Source organism: Centruroides vittatus, unplaced genomic scaffold (assembly GCF_030686945.1).
Source record: "Centruroides vittatus isolate TY-2023 unplaced genomic scaffold, ASM3068694v2 contig_1012, whole genome shotgun sequence".
In the NCBI taxonomy this organism is placed as follows: Eukaryota; Metazoa; Arthropoda; class Arachnida; order Scorpiones; family Buthidae; genus Centruroides; species Centruroides vittatus.
Genome location: NW_027120659.1, coordinates 1,129,639 through 1,156,152, shown reverse-complemented (window position 1 = coordinate 1,156,152; position 26,514 = coordinate 1,129,639). Strand labels below are relative to the sequence as shown.

General features: G+C 30.6%; 1 protein-coding gene across 1 annotated transcript; it reads right to left on the bottom strand.

Annotated features, from left to right (window-relative positions):
- Window positions 1-8,953: 8,953 nt before the first annotated feature.
- On the bottom strand, window positions 8,954-16,851 carry LOC136986434 (patched domain-containing protein 3-like). Its single transcript, XM_067283992.1, has 5 exons — window positions 16,709-16,851; window positions 13,189-14,180; window positions 11,031-11,363; window positions 10,426-10,810; window positions 8,954-10,349 (listed from the first exon to the last, which is right to left on the bottom strand). Exons 2-5 carry the CDS (start codon window positions 14,174-14,176, stop codon window positions 9,251-9,253), a joined length of 2,805 nt encoding a protein of 934 aa, XP_067140093.1. The 5' UTR covers window positions 14,177-14,180; window positions 16,709-16,851; the 3' UTR covers window positions 8,954-9,250.
- Between the last annotated feature and the right edge of the window lie 9,663 nt (window positions 16,852-26,514).

Sequence of the window (26,514 nt, the reverse complement as noted above, 5' to 3'; positions counted from 1 at the left end):
GACATCACACTCATTGACAAACACAATAAAATCACATACATTATAGACATATCCATTCCAAACACTCACAATATACAAAACGCATGCACTGAAAAAATTAGCAAGTACACAGAACTCGCCCAGGAAATAAGGCATCTGTGGAGGATGGATAGGGTGCTTATTGTACCTGTTGTTCTCTCCTCTACAGGTGTCATACCACACATACTACACAAAAGCCTGGGCACATTGGAATTGAATAGAAACACATACATCACACTGCAGAAAGCCACTATATTGAATACATGTCATATTGTGAGAAAATTCCTGAATACAGACACACACACTGATACACTTCTTTAATTTCTGTTTTGGTTACTATGCCTTGACTCTGGTCCGGCATAGTACACAGCCACCGGTGTTAACCGAGTATATCTCACTTAACCCAACATAATAATAATAATAATAATAATAATAATAATATGAAGCACTGGAGAACAACACTACATCTCAGGGTTAGTAACACTTCCATACAAACAAACCAAATTTTTATTAGGCGAGGAATTTTTCAAGGAGATTCCTTGAGTCCTCTCTGGTTCTGCTTAGCCCTGAACCCATTATTCAACATGTTAAACAACACGCAATATGGTTACAATATCAGACACGAAAAAACAACACAGTTTACACTGTCACATCTCATGTACATGGATGACATAAAACTTTATGCATCCACACAAAAACAACTTCATCAACTCCTACAAATCACACATTCATACACCAAGGACATACAAATGGAATTTGGCCTAGATAAATGCAAAACAGTTCACATAGAAAAAGGAATCCTGAAGAAAGAAGATTTTGCACTTGGAAATGGAGACATTATTGAATCCATGGAAGAGGGCGAGTTCTACAAGTATTTAGGATTCCAACAGGCCAAACTAACAGAACATGCACAAATAAAGCAAAGATTAATTAAAGAATACCAAAGTAGGTTAAATGCTATTCTCAGAACACAGTTAAATGCAAAACACACAGTTAAAGCAATAAACACATATGTCATCTCAGTACTCACATATTCTTTTGGAGTTATACATTGGACTCACACAGATCTTGAGCAACTCCGAAGGAAAACAAGAACAATACTTACTAAGCATAAACATCATCATCCTAAATCCGTCACAGAAAGATTAACCCTTTCACGTAAAGATGGCGGACGTGGCCTGATTGACATAGTTAACCTTCACTACAAACAAATACAGTCACTGCGAGAGTTTTTCTACAAAAAACAAGAAACATCACAATTACATAAAGCAGTAACTCTAGCAGACTCAAATAACACACCATTAAACTTACACTCACATCATATGGACACAACGCAACATATAAAAAGCATAGACACCATTAAGCAATCGTGGGCTCGAAAGGCACTCTACTATACACGAAAAGGCAACTATACTCGAAAGGCAACTATACAACACATCACTTCTGGTTGCAAGCTCTTGGCACAGACAGATTATTTACACAGACATAATCAAGTAGCAAATATAATACACCAAGAGCTTGCAAAGAAACACAAATTAGTAGACATCCACGAACCATACTACAAATACATTCCACAGACAGTATTGGAAAACAACACGCACAAAATGTACTACGACAGAGCCATAATCACAGATAAAACAATATACCACAACAGATCAGACATCACACTCATTGACAAACACAATAAAATCACATACATTATAGACATATCCATTCCAAACACTCACAATATACAAAACGCATGCACTGAAAAAATTAGCAAGTACACAGAACTCGCCCAGGAAATAAGGCATCTGTGGAGGATGGATAGGGTGCTTATTGTATCTGTTGTTCTCTCCTCTACAGGTGTCATACCACACACACTATACAAAAGCCTGGGCACATTACAATTGAGTAGAAACACATACATCACACTACAGAAGGCCACTATATTGAATACATGTCATATTGTGAGAAAATTCCTGAATACAGACACACACACTGATACACTTCTTTAATTTCTGTTTTGGTTACTATGCCTTGACTTTGGTCCGGCATAGTACACAGCCACCGGTGTTAACCGAGTATATCTCACTTAACCCAACATAATAATAATAATAATAATAAGCGCAGAGCCCAAACGGTTAGGAGTTGAAAGTTGAAATTTGGTACACAGTTAGGGTACGTCATGAGAATGTACACTAAGAAGGGATTTTTCGAAATTTCCCTCCGCGGGGAGAGGGAGAGGATTAAGGATTATCCTGAAGAACTCGGCTTCTACTGCACTATTTTAGATGCGGTTTTTTGCGTTTTTGCATGGAAATCGAACATATTTTTTATACCCATCTAAAAATACTCTAATTAGTCTCGGAAGAGGGTAAATCTAATTTTTGCACCCGGTGAAAACGGGTAAGATCAGCTATAATCTAATAATCTTAATCTTCGCCATCGTTACTTTTTGCCCGAGCAACGCCGGGCTCATCTGCTAGTTTCAAATAATTGCATACACACAAGAGACGGCGTACATTTTTTCTAGAATGTTGTCGAATCTATTTATCGAAAAAGTTTACAGAAATAAATAAAGTTTCATTTTTAAAACGGAAGGAATAAATGAATTAAATTGGAGAACGGACAGATTTTATACTGAAAATCACGAAAATGGGAAAAATTATTCAGTTAAACATTTCTCTGTATGAGGAATGACATACAATGTACAACAACATTTGAAAGGGAACCCATAGAAAGAATGGAAAATGTCGAAAGAGAAGAAAAATGACTGTAAAAAAGAAAAACCAACTGGAGAAAGAAACCTTGAGTAACACTAGCAAACACATAGAAAATTGAGAAAAAGTTCAAAATTTCAGATAGACATGTTCGCCTCTTCAGAGTCACTTAACGTTTCTGACAAAACGTCAAGTGACTCTGAAGAAGCGAAAGTCTGCTCCAAAATAAACGACGAAGTAACTTGCTACTCAAAAACTATTCTGCGAAAGCTGCGTGATGGAATCTCGGAGGCATCAAATAATCTCTATACGGTTAGGAACGAGTCATATTTCTGCTCTGTGTGGGATTTCGATTCGGGTTAGAATCGGATCTTTAGAAATTTTTCATAATGATGTCTGGCCCTGTCCCGCTGCATTGTTTTTATGAATGTGTATGCCATAATACTAACAAATTAATCAAAATTACATAATAAGATATATATGCAAAATGATGTTGCGGACAGCACTGTCTAAAAAGCGAACGATTGGCAACTTGTTACTAACTATAACATACCTCTGAAAGTTCAAATGTTTATTTTCTGTATATTGATGAGACAGCTTCAGTACGCTTTAATGTAAAACCGAGTTGTTTTGGACTGTGTAATCCCAGAATGCTTTGCACAAAAGTGACTTCAACTTTAACGGGCTACTCCTATCTTCCTACTTCCATGGATTTATTATCTCGCAACAGGATGCGAGTGGGTAAAAGTTAAAATTTCCGAACTATCAAAACCATTGACTGTATTTATGGGTGCTACATAACTGCATTAGAACTAGGGGAGGATCTAGGTTTTTCGAGGCCTAGGGCTTATTGAAGTCCAATGGGGCCCCATTTTTACCTAACCTAACCTATTAACTATTTTTTACTATACGATAAGTGCTCATTGTTAATGAAAAAGTATTAAAAATTTATGATAATCAATTTTTGTAGGCCCTTGACACTTGGGGAGCCCTATTAATTCCTATGTAGATCCGCCCCTGGTTAGAGCGAATGGTGTTACTACTAAAGAGGTGGTCAGTTTTCAATTTTTAACAATGCAGGAAATTACACCACGATTGCTATTTAAGTTAACTAGAAAATCTCCCCGAATGCTACGTAAGTGCATGAGCGCAATCACGACTAAAAACAAAAAGTTAATTCTTCTCGCTCCAATTGCAAGTGCGCAAGGAACAAATGTCTTTATGTTTACGTCATTCTGACTATTTAAAATGGCGGCAAATTGGAACATAAATTTGGAGTTAAGATTGATAGAATTGGTTCATAATAAGTAATGACGAATGCCTATAAAATATTTTCAGTAAAATCAGAGCTTTTCTCTTTGTCGAAAGATATAAACAGTCACATTTTCTGATTCATTTTATAATTATACAACGTTTATCGTAACTTATACTGTCCATTGATCATTACTAGAATTTTATTGGTCAATTTTTAACTACGTTGCGGCTATTGTGTGACCAATTATCTGCGCGTGAAACATGTAACTGTTGCGGTTTCGTTTGCCTTTGCGGCTGAAAATTGCAAAGTGTGATGTGAACGTGCTTAAGAGCAATCTAATCGAAGCACGCAAGAATTTCTATTTTATTACACTCGTGATTAGAATCCAAACAAAAACATCTGAGATGTAAAAAATTATGACATTCAAATTTTTTCTTAGGAGATTTTTGGTAAAGATAAGCTTGGAGCTTGAAGCGAAATGTAAAAAACATTAACGAGGTTGCGGTCGAAGTTTTCATTTCTAAAACGTGAACGTCGAACGTCGAGCGCCACTATCTTGTAAGCGGCGCTCGACGTTCGACGTTCACGTTTTAGAGATGAAAACTTCGGCCACAACCTCGCTATTAATACAGGTAAAAATTTTGTGGGTACATACTTGAAAGTATTTTTCGAACGAGACATTCAGACTTACTGCAGAAGTTTGGAACGGAAAATAGACCTCCAAATTCTGATTCAGTCAGTCAGTAACTTTTTCACTTGGAGCGGAGTCACTGCCGTAATTCTCTATTTTTCGTTGTATCGAATAAGTCACCTCGTAAATCGGAAAGAGAAAAAAATAAATTATCGTGTATGAAGAATTCGTGAAATCAGAGTCACGTTGTAATTGATTGGTAATATTTATAAATTATATAATTTAAAGCCAGAGTCTCAAACTGTGAAAAGAGTTCTTACTTGTATTTTCGGCCTTAAATTATTTAACGAAGAATATACATTTTAGATAAGTTGCGTATAAATCGGGGAATTCCAACGTGTTCGCCAGCGACTTCGGAGGAATCAAGTGATTTGTTTATGTAGTAGGTTAAAAGAACGACAAAATGCCAAGCCGAAGTCTCGTTATCTTTTGATGACCTCGAGCATTATTTCTCTGCTTTGTTTTGATTAATTAATAAAATTCGATAATATTAAATATATTTAAGAAGGTCATTTTCTATAAATATCATTGTAAATCCTTGAATAATTTGAAATTCCTTTTATGTATTCATTAAAATGCAAGGATAATTTATACTAAAAATGATGTAAAACTCATTAACTTGGATTCCCACTTATTATCCTCACTTACAAGCTAATCTCAACACTCTTTTTAATAGAAAGTTTTAATGTAATATTAATTTAAAATAAAACATTTTCACTTTCTTCTTTATTAATGGACAAAAATTGAGTAGGCCTATTCTACGTAGCAAGGGCATCGTGTTTGATGTGAAACTTACTTTTAAATATTGATTCAGAGGAAGAAACTTGCTATTCGTATAGGTAGTTTTTTCTTCACTAGCCATTGTCGCATCATATCCTATTGTTCTACCTTACAAGTCTCCTGTTCTGTCTCCTTGGCTAATTTCCAGTCTGTCGTTGATTAATTAAAACAATTTGCCTTTCACTAACTCCTGAGAAGTTGCGATAGTTCGGCTTGAATTTCCTAATTTACTTCGCTGCATTTTTATGTTTTGAATATATTTTGTTATGTAAATTTAACCAAGCGTTTCAGGTTCTCTCCTAGTTTGAAATTTCTTTTTCATAAAATCAGCCGTTTCAAGAGTTTATGTAAAAAATTTCATTTACAGTACTTTTAAATTTAAATTATTTTGAGTTTTTAAAACACTTATTTTGTACCATTTTACCAATTGCTTTTAAATGTATTTTATCATTCTTATATTTTGCTTGTTTCGTGTTATTTTTGTTTTTATCTTTAGATCTAATGGTTATTTAGAGCACATTTAATCGCGTGTCTCTACAGACATTACTAATTTTTGTAAAACTAACTAAATAAATTAATATTCTAAAAATATTAAACGAGTTTTGTGGAATAATCTCTCAGTGTAAATAAGTTTTTTATTCCCAGTTCCCAGAGCGGTAGGCTACCACCTTGACCACTCGGCCATCTCGTCTAATAAATTTTTATTTTAAGTATACTGGCGTATATATACAGGGTGGGCCAGCGAAAACGAAACGGCAGAGTGTTCGTGTTCGTCCAAGCAAAGCGCTCGGACAGGTCGATTTTACTCTCGAGAGGACATCTTATGCAATAAAGTTTTTGCGATTCTGAATATTAACTAAACAAACAATTTTTTCGAAATAAATGTTTGTTTAGTTAATGCAAAATAAATTAGTTTTTAAAATTTTTTGTTGTCTGTTGTATTCAGAATCGCAAAAACTTTAATGCAAAAGATGTCCCCTCGAGAGTAAAATCGACCTGTCCGAGCGCTTTGCTTGGACGAACACGAACACTCTGCCGTTTCGTTTTCGCTGGCCCACCCTGTATAAGTTATAATCAGTTATGTAAAATTTGCATAGTAAAGCTAAAAATTTTTAATTATGATAGCTAAAACTAGTACATAAAGACTTTAGTGTGTACCAATGGCGCCCATCAGTGGCCAAGTGGACAAAGTGACTGAACACTAGTAGGCTAATTGGTTATGGCTTCAAGTCTGGCCAACGAGCTGGCCAGTGGAGTTTTCCGGGTTTTCTTCACGCGTGTGATACCTAAATAGGGAGAAATTTTCCATAAAAGAGCTCCTTGAAGACATCTTTCTTTGGCAGATTGCCCATGTGTTGTCTAATACCATCAATGCAATCCAATCGTTAATTTTTCATTTTTGACTTTGCCCTGTGGGTCTAATAACCCCTTTTTAATCATACCTAGTATGGATTCGGACATATCCTCAAAGGGACGACCGGGTATTGAGAGAAGAACCACCCACGAAAAATTACTGGGGGTTACTCGTTAGGATTCGATTCCGGTTCCTTAGAGCGGTAGTCTAACTTTACTGCCTTTTCCAACGGGCTGGATGTGTATCGAGATTGTAAATTATATTTATGTAACCAGAGCTAAATGTATATATTATATCGACATATTGTCATATACATGCAATTATAAAATATTTTACATCTATTTTTAAACTATTTCAATAGTATCATCATTAATTTTAAATAATAAATCAAATATATATTAATTTTAATTTATTTTTTATCAAAATCTATACAGTTTTTATATACAATTAGCTGTTATTTTTCAATAAACTGATATTACCTAAGCTTATAGTAAAATTTCTATTTTATTATCGCTTTTATGAAGGTTTTAACATTATAAATAATTATATCAAGCTTTTTATATATACATTTATTAACGTTTGCATATACTTTATTGCGTATATATGTGTTTTTATATCAATATTCAGTTAATATATACGTATTAGTAGCTAATACAATATACTGGATAAAACCACTGTACACTGATAGTTGTTGGACGTTGGAGAAGAAAACCTGAAAAACTCCACGTGGCCAGCCCTTGGCATCTCGCCAACTGGCTGGCCACGTGAAGTTTTTCAGGTTTCTTCAGGTTTTGTAACACTTAAATAGGGGCGAATTTTTATAGAAAGTCATCCCAGGAGGCATCCCTCTTGGCAGATCGCCCACGTGTCGTGAATACTCAAATTTGTTTTTAAGTATAAGTATTTGATGTTCCTTTTTAAGAGTAACAACACTACTGGTGTATTGGTGTATTAAGTATTAAAAAAGTTTAATAGGAAGTAAAGATAAATTTTAAACCTATTTATTATTGTATTTAATTAACTTATTGCAAAAAGGGGGAAAATGTTAATGAAAATTCAGGAAAATTTTACTTAATTAAAGTTTTGTTTGACCTCTTTATTTCTCGATTACAATAACAATTACTATTTATAACCTCTATCAATTATTTATAGTAAAGTTTTTAATATATTCTAAGATACGCATCACTGTAAATATATTTATATATATACAGTATCGAGTATCCCTGTAACACCTTGTAATAGTTAATGTTAGAATTGTATTGCTCAATAAAATAGTAATATTTATTAAACGGTGAGACAAATTTATACATTTATTACTTTTAAAAAATAAAGAAAATACGCAATTATTATAATTAATTACATTTTTATTAACTTACTTTCTGTTCGTTTTATTTGTAAAATTCAAATATATATTATAGAAAATTTTGGTTCATCAAGAAGAAAGAATGCCAGAAATTGAGTAGATGTATTTTTATTGTGGTGAATAGTAATAATCTGTAATTGCTGGGAGAAAACCATTGTGTGTAGGCCTATGTATGTATGTACTGTACAGTACATACACACACACGTTGTAACAATAATACAAATGTACTGTATATATAAACATATACATATATACATGCATGTACGTATGAATTTACACACATATACACTATATACAAACTAAAAATATCTCAATATATATTTGAATTTATAACTACGATTACAGAATATAATATTTACAGAAAATTGTCTTACTAGTCGGAGTTTCTCCAATACAGTTCTATAATATATTGAAAATTCCAATAAAGTATAATTCGATAAACTCGCTGTTTTTTGGGTCAACGTAGATAACCTGTTTACTAATTAAGCTTCATTATGTGACTAGAATTATCAAATTTACTATATGTGACCTTGATTCTAACCAGCTAGTTTTACACGTGTATTTATTGCCATCAGATATAAAGTTTATGGCTCGAAACTCATTCATCTGGATTTTGTTTGACACCGAGTATTTTCGTACGATAATATTTTAGATATTTGAAGAAATAAATAGTTAACGTAAGGTAAGGAATCTCCATATTCATTGGCAAAATTATTTCAATTAATTAGCAGGCCAGTCGATTATGATAGAATTGTTTATAATTATTTTTCAAATAAAAAACGACATGAAATTCTTAATTATTATTTTATTAAATTAAATTATGTTAAACAGAAAAGTACATAAAATAAGATTAGCATTTGACAGCAATTACATAACCCTATTTATATGACTTTCATGAACGTATATACAATATATGAATAATGAGCAATATTTTTTTATAAATTCAGAAAGAATCACAGTCAATTTGAGCTTTCTCTTATCGTATCACAATATATTTAAAATTTAAGCATTGGAGAGAAAGCTGAATGATGCTCAAATGGTAGACAAATAATACAATGTGAATGAGTATTTTTCAAGTAAAGGAAATTCAAACACTTTCATCACTGCAGTCTCTGTCGTGGAAGTCGAACACTTCATTACTAAGTTCGTTGGAAGAGTGTTCGAATCCGGATTCCTCACTTTCATCTTCATCTTCTTCGTGGAAACCAGACATGGGTGTCATATCCTCGTCCGGTTCTTTCTTCGATTTTATACTGGATTTAAATGTAGATGTAATGCTACTTTTTCTAAAACTAGTTCTTAGGCTAGTTTTATGGAAAGATCTTTTAATTTTAGTATGAGGGAATAGATCCTCGTAAAATAATAGTAATGTCGGTACGACGAAATATGCATGAAATACCGTTATCAAAATTACAAGAAACGAAACTTTAAAGAAAATTGGAAAAATTGGTATTGGAACAAATGACAAAACAAATAGTCCTATTAATGTTGATACGGATGATTGAAAAATTGGCATGCCTGCGTAATATAGTGTTTTTTTAACTTTCCTTTTTCCTTCTATCTTATGATATACATACGGTATTTGTAAACAGAATAAAATAGGTACTATGCTACAACCAATCTGGCTAAATACTGATACGGCATTAAATTTGATGTTCCATAGAGAAGCATAAGCTACAACACCTAATTGTATCGAAACAAAACTTAAGAAAACACAAAATGTGCAAGCTAAATTGGGAACGAATACGAAGAAAGTAGCAATCATGGCAAGTAATGTGGTGCCAAAAAATTGGAAGAAAGTACTCTTGATTCCGAGGAAAATATCGTATATAACGAACCACATACTATGAACTATTACAGGAAAATCAGAATTATCAGCCAAATCCCTGAAGTTCTGCATCATTTGCATTTCGTTGTAGTTATCGTGAGTATGAACAACTTGTATAGAGAAACGACTATAGAGGATATCAGAAGCATTGGAATTGAAGTGTATATCATAACTCAATCCAACTGCAGTTTCTAATTTCAGAAAATAATTCTTGATGGCATCTAAAAATTCCATTTTTTTTCTTAGGTTATGAGCGTAAAGTACAAACATCCCTGTAACATTGTTGACGAATATGTAGAAATACTTTAACCACGATTCTGTCAGCTCTTGTTCTCCAGCATAAGTGGCATTTTCGAACCTATAATTAATTATTCAATTAATTTAATATTGTATAAGTTTGTAATTACATTTGAGATGTTATAAATTGTATTTACCTTTGAACCAGTTCGTTAAATTTGGCATGCACTTCCGGCTCGGAATAATCCAGCTGAGTATTTACGATTACTTGAAGTCTTTGAGAATAGTCAGTAAAATATTTGTAGAATAGTTTTACAAATCTGGAACTGTAAGTATTGGATGGAAAGAGATTGCTGTAATCCAAACCGCATTTGATTCTAGTGATTAACCATCCTGCGATAATAAGATAAGCAGCAAACGCTGTTGCAACAACTATCTTGGTCATTCTATATTTTAATAAACGGCCCAACTTCTCTTGGAAGAACACCATACACTCATTTTTTGGCTCTTTTTGATTATCTTCGTAATCTGAAACTACATTGCCACCAGTACAGAACCATCGGAATAAAGGATTTCGTTTTTCTACAAGAAATGTAAAATATAAAAATTAAATTCACGAATTTACATTTAGTAAATTATGAGTAATGCCAAGCAAATAAATAAGCAATTAAGATAATATTAGTAAAAAAAAAATTTATATTTACCTAGAAAAATTAGATAATGAGGTTAATTCCAACACCAATCCTTGTAAATCCACCACCAATGAAAGATTAGTCGTGAGAATTGTTAAATTATTACCTACCGGAAAGGCAGAGAGGTTTTATGGGTAAACACGTAATGGGATGAAGCTTGGTTTCTTCACGATATCCGCTGAGAGCCATGCATCCACCAAAAAATGTTATCCCATAAATATATGTAAATATTATGGCAGTAACAGCATAGAAAGAAAACACTTGGATGACATAATATGGCAGAGCACATGATAGCACGAAGATGATTCCTAATGTCAGGCACGAAACAGAAATCATGGGAACAGCTTGAGAGTAGGTATCACCCATCCTTTTTTCAACGCTATGGTTACTTCCAGTGCTTCTCCACTCGGTCAAAAATATAAAAGAATTGTGCATTCCTAGAACTGCAATAGCAGTGAAGTTATTTAGTTTAGAATAATTACACTTAATTTTATAATTCATTAAATAATTAGTAAAGACGTAATAATAATACAATATAAAGCCACTTCAGTTTCTCAAGTATGAAACTATATAAAACAATGCAATCATCATCATAAGATTTTTTTAAAACGATTCACAAAAAATTATCCTAATTTATAATAATTAAAATTTTAAACAATTTAAATTATTTGTGAAAAAATGTAATTAAAATCCATTCATTTTCTATATAAAAAAGTTAATTTTAATCCCTAAATTATTAATTTTATAAAAAAAATTAAAGCAAGTTTCTTATCAGATTAACTCTTAAATGAGACAATTATTGTAAGAAACTTCCTCCTTGCATACCATAAAAATGAAGTTAGTTTCCTTAATAGTTTAGGCCCATGAAGAAAAAGAATAGAAAATTCCAAGGTTAAATCAATGCACAAAAACTTAGTTATTTATCAATTTAGTTTTGTATACATTAGTATTAATGTAAAACATTTAAATAAAAGCATAAAAACTATTTTAGACACGGACAAATGGGATCGTGTAGATATTTTGACCTTGTATCTCTTCTATAATAATAATTCGGCTGATAGAAAATGAGATATCGGGTCATACGTATTAAATATAAATTAGCCGTAGAGGAAATAACCTTCGATATAAAATGAGTATTAAGCGAGATTGGTTTTTGTATTATATAAAATGAAAATTTATTACTGTTATTTATGAGACTGGTTCGAGTCTCGCATTGAATTATCAATTATATCAATATGGAGGTTTAACGTCGATTTAGGTGAGGGCCAAGAAAAAAGAATTAATTTATATTTTGTTAAAAGTTAGATCTGATTCGAATGGAAAAAGTTTTTACGATTTGAAAAGTTCAATTAGAAAGTTTATATTTATAAATTAGGGTCTATATATCTTCATGGGCCCCTGACAATTTTGAATTAGGAGGCCACTACGTACAGTGTTGACTTCAGACATTTTTCTTCGGGTTTTTCTTTAGGTTATCCCATGGACAGAAAGGACAAAAAGATTGGTTTGAGGTCTCCTATTGGGGGCCCCCAAACCAATCTTTTTGTCCTTTTTGCCCATGAGATAACCTGCCACTGACCAGGGTAGGAAAATTACATGGAAACAATACATAAAAATACTTCGAATCGATCCAATTACATTGAATTACATAAAAATACTCGTATACAGACATCGATGTTTTATTGTCTGGTTCAAAATTAAAAAATTAACGGGTTATGTTTGGACATAATTTCCCAAATTATTTAACAAACATGATTTATGTTTGTTAAATAATCCTTAATTATACATAAAATTAAACTATTTGAATAAGAAATCTCTTTACTTAAAATTTAGACGATAATTATTAAAATTAATTTGTTGTGAAACCGTGTTGTATTATTCTAGAAGTGTTGAACACGAGATCGTGTTAGTAACAATCACACGGCTTTTTCCACCTTTATAAAGCCATGTGATTGTTACTAACACGATCTCGTGTTCAACACTTCAATTATTAAAATGCCAACGAATGCCACTTAGTTTTCAATGGATTATGCTGAAAACTGCATTAAAAACCAATGTTTAAAATAGTTTGCGTGTAAAATAATCACTTCATTTATCACAAATCTACGGCATTATATTCTAATATATTCTACTTGATACTTAATGTATGAAAAATTAAATAATTATCCTAAATTTTAAAGTGGTATTATCATTATGCTTTCGAATTGACTTAAAACACTATTTAATAAACTCGACTCCTACTTTTATAGAAAATAAGACGTAACTTACCGAAAATTATGAGGGCAATTGCAGTATTTACATCAGTGAAATCCACATTCAAATAAGCGAACATTCCAAAAGTACTACCAACCGCCATACTTGAAGTCAAGAAACCAGAAATACCCAGCCAAGGTTTGCTTCTTACCCAGTCGAACATCATGCAAGTAATTACGGATATGATAACCATGAGAGGAACCGCGACGCAAGCGTAAGGTAATCCATGTTCTGTGATTCTATGAATTTCATTTTCTATGGACAGAATGGAGAATGCGGTCACTTCTACTTCTTCATATCTAAGTGCATTGACTATTTTTAAAAATTCACTTTCCCATTCTTCTGCAAGTCTACGTTTAGTAGCTGTACCATCGTCCAAGAAGTACATCAAGCGAACTGCTTTTGCGTAAGAAACGAAGCCATCTTCGTCCAACTGTACACCACCTACACTTATGGGCACAGCTATATAATGATAAGTTAGGGAATCCAATTGTAGTGGGTACGGTATTCGTTCGAATTTAATGTTCTTATTTTTGATCATGTAAATAATCCCATTTTGGTAGCAAACCTTTGAACTTCTTGCGCATATATGTCTGTAATTCAGCTTCCGTTTGTCGTGTTCTATAGTTATATTATGTATCAAATTATCTACTTGTACGACTCTCTGAAGTAATTCCTTTCTTAGAACAGTTTCATTATCACGTGGAGTAATTATAACCATTCCTAATCTCCCTAATTTAGACATTCTCATCATGTCAAAGTTTTTTGATAAATTCATAGGAAACAAATCGTCTACCATTTTTCTTTCTTGAAGACTTCTCGCATTTTTCGGGATGTAAAGTTTCTCGTAATCCTTTAATATTTTTATTTTGTAAAGACCACTGGATAGACCACAGGCAATTAATAAGGGTAGGATAACGAAATAAATTGGATGTCGAGAGATTAATCTGCCGATTTTTCCAGAAAGATCGCCGAGTAAATCGTGTACTAGATCACATCCCATGATTCTGAAAAATAAAGTATAAATAACTTTACAATAAATTTAGGCTCATTATAAAATTAAATTTTATAAACAGAGAATTTATTTTATTAAAATTACGTAAATTAGTTTAAACTTCAAAATTTCTTAATCAAAAGTCTTGTGTTTTGGAGTTATACCTTTTGTTAGGATTAAACAATTTGTTTCCAATAGTAGCAAGCCAATTTAGAAGTCCTTGAATTTTATATATATATATTTTTTTTGCAATTGTTTCTATTAGAATCTTTGAATCTTGGCACTCCTGTACTAGCAATGGAGAGTTATAGATTCATGGGGGAATATTTGAATCGGGGGGCCCATATACTGTGTTAACTTCAAACATTTTTGTTCGGGGAATTTTGGGAGAATTCTTCTTTCGTTTTTTAACGCTGTGCCATGCTCCTTGCACCTGTGCCACACCGACAATCTAGGGTCCCCAGAAATGCCCTAGATGTAAATTTCGATATTCTTAGTATAGTAATGAATTTATGAAAAAAAAAAATTGGTTTAGAGCTCCCTATTTGTGGGGACCCCCCAAAAAAACCGAATTTTAAGTTTTTCTGGCTAAAACTAATTGTTAAAACTTTATACAACATAAGAGACACTTCAAACAAATCCTTACGATGAAACTTATGCAATTGCCTTTTAGTTTTCCAGGAGAATACCATTGAAACAAAGATCATCTGTCTAATCTGTCTAGAGATAATTACGTTAATTGAGATGATAAACAGCATTCCGAGTGTAAATAATAAAAATTTCATTATCTATTGTCTACGAGGAGAATTTTTGCCTGAATTGTTATAAAATGAAACAATAATAAATGTAATAAATTTTAATTATCTACATATTTTTTGAGTAAATTTTATAACAATTAAAACTTTTAATTATGGTTTAGAAAATGGCACGAATACAATAGTTTGTTGTTTTTTTTTTTTTTGTTTGTTTTGTTTTATAATAGCGCCATAGCCATTAAGAGGAATTCCTCGTGTCAATCATAAACAATATTTAAAATTTTTAATATTTAATGGATTTTTCCTCATTACTAAAAATTTTCATAATTTTAATTATTTTCACTGTTTCGAAATATTTGATTATGTTAATAGATGAGCATGCTAAGTAGAAATAAGAAGAAAAAAAAAAGAATGAAAAACCTTCAAATTCAGGGTTGACAATGCAGATAAATGGCGAGTCTTGTGCCAGAATGAATGTGATTCAATAAAAATCTAATATATTTTCCAAGAAAAATGACTCTTTATATCAATATTCTAATGCATCACATAAGAAATTTTCAAATTTAAAATTTTATCTTAACAAACAACTTAATCCTTTGTATAGTAAATAACAACGAAAAAAAAAAAAAAAAAAAAAAAAAAAAAGATAAATTTTAAATGCCAACTACAAAACGTTTTCGACTATCAATTGCTATATTCATACACTTAACACCTTATTCTTGCCGAGAAAATATAAATTTATATTTTCTCGGCAAGAATAAGGTGTTAAGTGTATGAATATATATATATTTTTGCTGCAACTACAAAACGTTTTCGACTATCAATTGCTAGTTGAAATGTATACTGTAGTTTCTGTCCTTGACATAATGTTAAGCTAAAGTACTACAAAAAAAACAGTATTTAAATATCAATCCAGGAAAACTTTGTGTGTCCTTCGTTAGAAGCTGCTTCAGGTCACCATTACAATAACAATGCTTAAAGTCCGAACAAACACTTGATTTTTATTAAATTAATTTGCAACAACGAATTCCTATAAACTAAAGGATGGCAATTTCTATATTTATTTCCATTTAAAAAAGGCAATCGAAGAAAATTTATTTAATATATTTGACCTTAACTTCTAAATATCAGTGTATAGAGATAATTAACATACAATAGACAATTCACACAGGTATTGAATGAATTACTTTTACAGATCAGTTCATACGTAAACACGCGAGTTAAATGGAACATAGTGTTTATAATAAAAATAATAATAATAGCCTTTTCATGTTTGTTTAATATTTATAATATATATATATATATTAAACAGGCATTTTAAATGTTTTATAAGAGCTTTTTAATAACCGTAATAATAATAATTACAATATTACATAATTATTTTTAAAATAATAATGAATTTCTACTTAAATAATTTAAATTTTTATGACAGAAAATGTTTATTATAATACCTTTTATTTATTACTTATTTATTATTCATGTTTTAAATTATAAAACGAAAATATTAATTACTTTCGTCAAGTAAGGTCAGAGAACTGAAGCTGTATTTTAAAAAAAAGCACTTTCCCTTCTCTTACCCTCATCTAATCTAAACAAGTGTTACTGCCAAAAATATTAATCACTATATTATAATATTTTAGAAAATTACATTAAAAAATACTAGAATAATTTTGAAATGTATATTTAAATATATATTTATATATTTTTTAAAAAATGGGAAAAATATTTATTTATGTTTTATTATACACAAAACATAAATTAGTTATATAAAATTAAATTTATTTACCTGAAAATATCACTTCTTACGCAGTTTTCTTAAGCAAAACGACCATAGAACAGTATTATTGACATCCAAAAATTGGCCAAAAGTCAGAACCAATCGTTAACAATGAAACTTATATTATTGAAGTTTTGAATTTGAGTGAAACTGTTCTTCAAATTTATTTATAATATCGTGATGGAATAATCAGTTATCATTGGTGGAAAACTTTTTATTCCGATCGATTGGCTAATTGTTAAACAACGTCATTCCAAAATACTACAACCTATTGGCTCTTTCAAATTACGTCACGGAATATATCCGAAAGTTGTTTTCCTTGTTTTGTAATGAGAATCAAATGATTACTTTGATATTTTTTTTAAAGGTTTTTCTACATTAAAAAAATAAAATAAAATAAGAAGTTACATTTATTATTTATTTTGTAAACAAATTTTTTAAAAGATTTAAATTACATTATTTTTGTATTTTCTAAGAAAGAAAATCGGGTTAATTACGTAACTATAACATAGTGTCAATTAAAAAAAATTGTATAGAATCATTAAAAAATTGTATAGAAATTTCGTCAATTTTTATTAAAATAATGTCAACTTATATAAGTTAAACTGGATTGAAAAATGGAATACGAACTAAATTCATTTCTGAATTTTTATAAATATTATAAAAAAAAACAATTATAATGTTATTTATTTTATGAAACAATAACATTTCAACAGAGAAAATTTTAAAAAGAATTATTTTAATATTAAACCAAAAACTAATAAATGATGTGTTTTTAAATTTCTTTAAAACATGCTTATAAATACGATTTTTAAAATAATACAAGCGTAAATTAATTTTTTATATCAAAAATATAATAAATGAATCAATTATAATTGTAAAATAATTTCAAGTAATAAAATGATTTAATTTTAATTAAGAATGTTTACAAAATCCCATACGAAATTAAATTTTAATGTTTAAACTTTCTTCATTTATTTTTTTTTATTTTGAATTTATTAACGTTTAAATTCGATTCATTTTTAATTGATTAAAGTTTAATTGCAATTTAAAAACCAAATTGTAGTATTTATTTGACGTTAAAGACAAATTAGACAATTGTTTAGCAACCTTTATTATGACTTAATACAAACCAAATACAGACATTGGCCCATATTAAACAGTACGAAAAGTAAAAGTCTAATTAATAAATTTCGTATCACGAAGGTCCGTGCCCTATAAAATATCCTTTTCTAGAAATCTGAAGCTAGAAAAAAATAAATAAATAACCCATAAAGAATTTACCATTAACAATGTTAATGCTCACCTTGTTTTTTCCAGACTTTTATGACGTCAATGTCAGTTGCTAGGCAACTTCATGACGTTGAATTCCGGAGGACGAAACGACTCTAGGACTATCATTTACGTCACTGGTATATAATATTTCGGTAAATAGTAATTAATAACAATACAACGGAGTAAGAAAAGTTTTTTATAATTGCAAGGATAAACGTAGCTATTTTTAAATATATATATATTTATTATTATTATTTTTTTTTAATTATTAATTCATTCATAATTGAAGAGTGTAATTCCCTCAGAGGAGTCACTTCCTGTGAATGTTTCTTGTGGCAAATATTTAGCGCGTGGTTTCATACATTCTTACGAAATTTTCTACGTAAATCGATATAATTTTAATTTAATGATGGGAATTATATTAATCATATTAGATAGATCAGAACTTTAAATAGTGCAATCGAAGAATAACAATGTTTTTCTCGTGATTAATGGAATTTTAACCACTTAATTTATTTAAAAAAAGTAAAGAAAATTCGCTTTACTAATCCAATTAGTAAACATTTCATTTCAGAATTTATTTTAATAATTAAATGTAACAACATTTTTCTTGTGAATTTTAAATGCTTTATATTATTCACATTATTTATTTAACTGACACGAAGTATTTTGTAAGGAATAATGTAATTGTTCGCTTAATAAGTTAGGGTTTTTATACAGAATAGACTATAAAATTAATTTATATTAAATTAGGTTATTAATAGGATTTTGATCTCTAATTGAGTAATCCTGCATGATAAATCGTTCCTTCTTTTTTAAATATATTCTTATAAATGGTTGTATCGCAAATTACTTTAATATATAAATATTTTTCATAAATTTTGATAAATAAATTTAAAATCCTTTTTTATACAGAAAAACATTAAAATTAATAAGTAAATAATAAATCGTTTCCTTTCTATTGACAGTTTGCGAAACATTCTATTGTAATCTCATTTAATAAATATGTTTCTCAATAAATTCCTTTCTATTCTTTTAAATGGATTATATAAGAAATAATTTTAATAAGTTTTTCTAATAAAATTCGTAAAATTTCATAATACATTTACGTCATACGTGCAAGAATTTAATAAAGCGTAAGAATAAATTTCTTTACATTGTTTTCTTCTCTGTAGTAGGCCTTATTTGTTAAAAGTAAGTTGTTATGACGTTATATATTTGCTAAAATGTTTGGCAAGTGTATTTATAATAATAATAAAGGTCCCTATACAGTAAGTAATTTTACAAATTTCTATAACTAATATCGATTAATTATTGATGGATTATTATATATATATATTTCCTTGTTTTCAGACTTTAAAATAATTTAAAATTCGAATCACACAATACTGAAATATTTCACGACGGTTTTAGAATAGTTCCTCCTCCTCTTTTTTTACTACTTCATTAATAATTTTCGTGCTTAATTATTTATCTAAACGTCAAAAGCTCGAGAAACATATTTATTAATTTAGTTTACTCTTCTAATGTATTCTGATCATACATTTAGTTAACAACTGAGTGATAGATTTCAACTGTCGTAAGATTTCATCTTCACAGTTCATTTAACTTTCCCTTAAAATATTTGGAATGACTTGCATCAAACCTGATGAGGCACTCAAAGGGTTAAAGATGATTTTTATTATATAAAAAAATAGCTTCGAATAATTGTCTAAAATTTTATAATTTAAGATTCTCTGCTTAATTCTCTTTGGAATATTTAAGAATTTTATTTATAAACTTAATTTATAAACATTAATTTAAAAATAATAATAATAAAATAACAACTTGTATATATTGTATGCGAACTCATATTTTTGCATTATATTTAATAATAAATTTTTAATATAATAAAATAAACATATTAATATTTTATAATCAAATCATTTTATTTTGTGATTTATTTATTAAAATATTTTTGAGGATGTTCAGTATAAGGTTATTCGAAATAACTGAATGAAATCATTTCTTTTATGACTGAAGAACGTCATAATTTTATAAAAATACTAATGTAAGATAAAAATAAAAAAAATACGTATTATATAAATATTTATTCATGTCATCTTACGTTAATTATTTGTGTCATTCGTGTGACATTGACACGGTAAGCTAGACGATGTTTAATGATCACGCTTTATCTGATCTAAATATCTAATATATGTAAAATTTTGGTGTTTAACTATTGAAAATAAATAGTATAATATAGTATTTTTTAATTGTTCAATTGTCGAGAATGTAAGGTTACTTATGTCAATCACTTCTAGGAGCTTTTTTACTCGATCCCACAAGTACTCCATTTCCTCCTCTGCGGACACCCATGTTCAAGATGATTTTCCTGAGCGTCGAGAAGACCAAACTAGATAATCCATATACAATTATAATGAATTTTTATATTGATCCGAAGTGTATCAATATCAACAGTGAAAAAATATTGAAATAAATACACTGATACCTCGGTTTTCGTCGGTAATCTGTTCGAAAACAATCGGCGAAAACTGAAACCGACGATAACCGAGGTATTACTGTATACAGCAGCAGCACTGGTATACAGTATCTCAGCTCAACAGCATTTTTTATTTCAAATATATAAGCGAGAGTCGTATTCTTGTAGATCATATGTAATATATCGGACAGATAAATACTGTCTATTCCTAAAGCATACATATATATATATATATATATTTTTTTAATCTAAGTGATCTATTGCTTCTAAAATTTCTATAAAGTTTGGCCAGCCCATAGTAGGAAGGATCGGGTAATGGGAGATGACAAATCTAGTAAAATCGTGGATGGAGATTCCTGAAGCTCAGATCTGAACTCAAACTCGGGTCCTCCAGAGTTCTCTAGAGAGGCAAGCTTTACAGCCATTCGGAAGACAGTAATGGATAACATTACTGCAGTGTTTAGTAGTGTTATCACACTAGTTTTTAGGATTTTCTTCGCGTGCCTAACATCTAAATAAGAGCCAGATAACCATGAAAGTTCTCCCGAGAGACTCCCCAGCTGATCGTCCATGTGTTGCGTTGCCTTATCCCATCAGTCCCATCTAATCATCCGAACATTATATATATACTGTAGGGCCTACTTGATAACAATACCCAGTGTTAATACATAGTTTCACGATTATTTTAAGAGAAAATGCAAAAAATAGGAAACAGGAAGGATGCTTGTCGATAATTTAAAAAAAAGCAGCATTAACATCTTAATTTTTTCCATGAATTCATAATTAAAATATCAGAAGATAGCTATGGGCACGTCTAGAACTTTTCGCATAATCTGAAATTAAATCAATTGTACAGTAATTCTAATCATCATCGTCATCATATGTCATATAAATTCAGTAATGTCTGTAACTCTCCTTGGATATGATAAACTACTGTACAGATCTTTACTGTATATATTATTGTGACAGAAAGTTAGCAATCTAAAATTGCAATCCAATAATTCATAAAGTTTTCGAAATTATTCGCAGCACTCACTTTCTACATTGGAGTGTTAGCAGTGTGCAACATAAAAATCAAGAAACAATAAGAATTAGTGAATATTTTTAAATTAAATATTAATACCGTTACGACAACAATGCCTGGGAAGCGATCGATAACTATTAATCCGAAAAAATAAAATAAAATAAAGCGAGTTAATAAAACTACTGAATACAAGTGGTTAAAAGTAGGGGAGGGCCGGGCAAAGTGGATCACTAACTTCAAATAACTAAACAGAGCAATACTTAAACTTGTGTTGCGGCTTGGTATTATGAGTCTTCTTGCTTTACCTTGAGCCTATTAATTTTTCGTTAATTATATAATACAAAAAATAAGTAACATTCATTTCAGACACTGCACGATCCACTTTATCCTACGCTCGGTAATTTTACTTTTTTAATCTCTGCAGAATGAATGACATTGTTCTACATACTGCTTTCAATACTATTTGATCTCAAAGACAATGCAATGTACCAAAATGGATTCTTAGATGACGAGAAGCAGAAGATATAGTCATTTTTCCTTTACGTACCAGTCCATGGCTAGTTTCGTGTTTTCTTCGGACCGAGTCCACTGTTGAATAACTTCTTATATTTACACACAATACCTGAAATGCAAATTAACACGTTAATATTACGGTTTGCACATCATTTTCGAGAACTGATTTATAGGTTTTTGAAATATTGTAAAAGTGGGCAAAGTGGATCACAGTCTTGTCCGATCCTTCTTGATCATATCAAGTTTTTGTATTTAAAATTGAGATGAAGCGTAAAAAGAACCTTAATCCTAACACTGGCAACACGTGTCTTACGATTATATTTGGTTTATTTGGTTACGGCAACGCGACACATGGGCGATCTGCCGAAGAAAGATCAGACGTTTATCAGAAGCTGACCCCTATTTAAGTGTTACAAACATGAAAAAAAATCCGGAAAAGTCCATGTGGTTAGCCTTTTGGCCGGGAGGGAATGTATGACCAATTATCAGTGTTCAGTGGTTTTATCCACTTGGCTACTGGTGGGCACACTTGTCCTGAGACTCGAGATAAATACTTATTTGAAACCTAAGAATCCATATCCATTGATTAATTATTTGCGCATATGAATAAATAAAATTTTATATTTTGAACAGAATTTCAAATTCTGCTTCAAATATAGGTTGTTTTATAATTCAATATCAACAATATCTCGTTAATATAAGCTGAAAATTAAATAACACACAAAAGGAGATAAATAATAAATAAATATATATATATATACTATATACTGAGAGAAAGATGGATCCTCGGGTTTTACAAGCAAATTGATTCACAGAAAAGAGCTGTGAGTATTTCCCAAACACCCAGTGTCACAAACCTCAGTGAGGTGAGATTCCTAGAAATATAATATGAATGATAGAACAGCGCGTAGAGGCGGACAATAAGGGAAAACATGACACTTAAATTAACCCTTCATACAATAATAACATAAAAAGTATATCAATTGTAAGTCGTAAAGCGAAGTCCACTACTGTATAAAAAAATTATCGCATTTATTTTAGTGTAAAAGAATTAAAGTTGTTTATCTTCACGTGATTTTATTAAATTATTGATATTATCTAATGCTAGCTTACGTCTTTAGATAAGTAACAAAAGCTATATATGTATGTTTAACATAGTTATATAGATGCTTATGTATAAATAACATAATGTTAAAAGTAGGTACAGGCTATATTTTTACTCCCTAACATTGTATCGATAACCAAGTAAATGGGATAATTTGCAAAACCATTTTAAAATGTTCCCGTTATTTTTATTCTTATTTTCAAAAATCGTTTAAATGTTATTAAAAACACAATGTCATATAGTACAATGGAGCTCGCCAGTGGCGAGCAGATAAAACCAGTGAACAGGGGTAGTTGGTGAAGGATTGGCGCTTGGCCAACGGGTTAGCCACGTGCAGTTTTTTGGATTTTCTTCACGTTTGTAACACCTAAATAAGGCCAGTTTCTCGCAGAAAGTCTTTCCGGGAGTCATCCACACTCGGCAAATCGCCCACGTGTCGTGTTATTTTATGCAAACAAACAATACTATGATAACTATGATACAGTGGCGTAGCGAACATAACTGGCGCCCGGGGCACGACACTTTATTGGCGCCCCCTTCCCCTCCAGAAACATATACAGTTTGTCTTGAAGACCATTTGGGCGCCCCTCTGCGAGTGGCGCCCGGTGCATGATACACCCCCGTGCCCTCCTCCTCGCTACGTCACTGTTGTGATAAAGTTTATTATTACTAAAGCAATGAGAAAATTAGTCATATCATATATTAAAACGTAATTGTATAACTTGAAACATTAATTAATGCATAAATTTTTACACAGTCACACAAAAAGAAAAAAAAAAAATCAGATACTTATCACTACATGTAATGAGCTTATTCATTCCGTCAGCATAATATCCTTGTTCTTTCTGATTTAACTAGATAGTGGCGTTGTTATACTAAAAAGTTAAAATCGAATATAACACATTTTCTAGAAGCATTCTTTGTGATCGAAGCGAGTATTAGACTGGGATATATTCGAAATCAACGCCTTTATATACTATTTCACTAAAAATTATTTCCTTGAAATGCGGTTATTGTTTTAAATCATGCGAATACCATGGTCTAATCATTATAATCACTAGATCATTTTATTTTTCCTTTCGCCCACATAAACACTCATTCATAATATGAGTAGATATATAATTGACCATTAATTATGTGAATGAATATTTGTATATGACTTAATAATTAACAAGTAATTACTTTTTTCGCTATCCTGCTATTAAAACTATGTTATTACTCAATTCAGTACTAATTTTTTCCTCTTTATTGTTTTCCTGTACGGCTTTATCATATTTATTTGTAGTAAAAAACAGAATGTTTTGTATTTTCTATCAACGGGAATAGTGTTTGGAGTATAAAGGGATAATTTAAGGGTTGGTAAAAGAAGAAGGTAATGCTTATTTATCCCATGGTAAAATTACAAATGGCTTATAATCCCTTTAATTATTTTAATAATTATAAGCACTTTCTTTTTATTAAATATAAAATAATTTATTTAAAAAATCACTCTTGATACTTCGAATTTTCTTCAGGAAAATGCAGTTTGGCCTTTTAGCTTAGGATTTGAATTACAAATAAGGTTTTGTCGTATTCAGCTGCCGTTATATTTAAGTCTTACGTGTTTTTATAATTAAAATCAAAATAAAAATGCTAATTTAAACATTTTTCCTGCATAAAGTTCATTAGAAATATATATTTAGCATTTGTCAAAATGAAAAAGACACGTGTGTATGTATTATGTCTGTGGTATACGAAATATACATTACAGAAGATCGTATCAACATTCTAACAAAAGCTTTTGATTCTTTTGTGTAGTTATTATTCTAATTGCATTGTAATGTATATACTGAAGTAATCACAAAAATAACAAGTATCTTTATCTCATATCAAGGAAATTTTCTCGTACAAAAGTGTCGAGGGTCTATCACTAAATGCGTTAAGTATAACAGTCCCAAGGGCATCCATTATTTATACCTTATAATATAAATTTTGGATTACATCCAAAAGTTAGTCTGACAGCTTGAATTGTTAAGCAATGACATTCGAGTGAGTTGTAAATCCATGAAGCAAATACAAGTAATAAATATAGGCTATTGTAGAACTTTTTCGCAACTTATGTTGTAGAAATTATAGTTTCTTATATTATATAGTTTCTTAATTATAGTAGAGGCGTTTAATATGTTGCGAGCCTTATGTAACAGATGAAAAATTATACAGAAATTTATACTAAATAGTAGGATCTAATTCCTACTTATTGGTAAACAGTGCGTTGAGGAAAGCAAAATATCGATGGCTAAGAAGTGACAACTCGTATCTGCAGACTTACTGAAGCAAAAAACTGTTTTAAAAATCAAATTTTCTCAAAATAGATAAACTTTTTATTTATTTTTCTGCCTTTTAAGGTATCCCATCGAAGACACAATATTAGTGACTGTCCAATTTCTTGACATAATTATATAGTACGAGTTCTCACTGCATTGCTTTTGGCCATTTTACAGATACGAGGTGTCATTTATTGGCCAATTAAACTCTTCATTTTAGTTTTATAAATAACTGAAATGTGTAATAAAACAGGAGACTTTTATATAATAAATCAAACTTAAAATAAGAGTGAAAGCAATAAATAATTTATTTAAAGACAAAAAACCTATTCCAACATCATTTTTATAATAAATATCTAACGCTTTCGACTATTTGTCAACATCGTCAACAACAATCCGTACGGGTTAACAATAACCTTAGTCCAATTCAATAATGTGAGGGCACATTTCCTCGATTTAAACATCACCCTAGCGAATGGCGAAATCCACACGAATGTTTATTCTTAGGCCTGAACCTACTTCCCACCCACTATACATACCTAACTGTTCAAATGATCCGCCCAAATATAAAACGGCATCATTTAAGGCCCTTATTAAAAGGGCATACACCAATACCAAAATCAAAAGCATCGCTGCTACGCACGGGTACAGCCACACCATAGTTGAGTATTTAATTAACACTTACAACAACACCAGAGTTCGCAAGAAATCTAAACACTCTCCATCCTTAATCATACCTGTGACATATAATAAATTATTAGATAACACCTATAGAAAAACCATTAGATTGAGCACCAGAAGTATTGCATATAGGCGCAACAAAACTATTTTCAACTGGTTACGTAAAGACCCAATAGATCCTGACACGGCCCCTGGGTATGCGAGATACCGATTAATCTAGGCCTGGAGAGCAAAACAAGCAAATACATAGGATATACTTCCAGAAATCTCCCTACAAGACTCAAAGAGCATTAATATGACGTACGTAAAGGCAAAACCACAACAGCCTTAGTTATAATGGCCACTATCCCAGACAATACACCTAACTTTAATGAAGGTAAGCTTTTAAAAACAATAGGTGATCAACAAGCAGTAAAACTCTTGAAAAATATA

Coding starts and splice junctions, on each gene's coding strand:
- LOC136986434 (XM_067283992.1), bottom strand. CDS start 14,176: ATGGGATGTGATCTAGTACACGATTTACTCGGCGATCTTTCTGGAAAA. Junction 10,811..11,030: donor AAAACCTCTCTGCCTTTCCG/GTAGGTAATAAT, acceptor CATTTCTTGTAG/AAAAACGAAATCCTTTATTC. Junction 10,350..10,425: donor TTTAACGAACTGGTTCAAAG/GTAAATACAATT, acceptor AATTAATTATAG/GTTCGAAAATGCCACTTATG.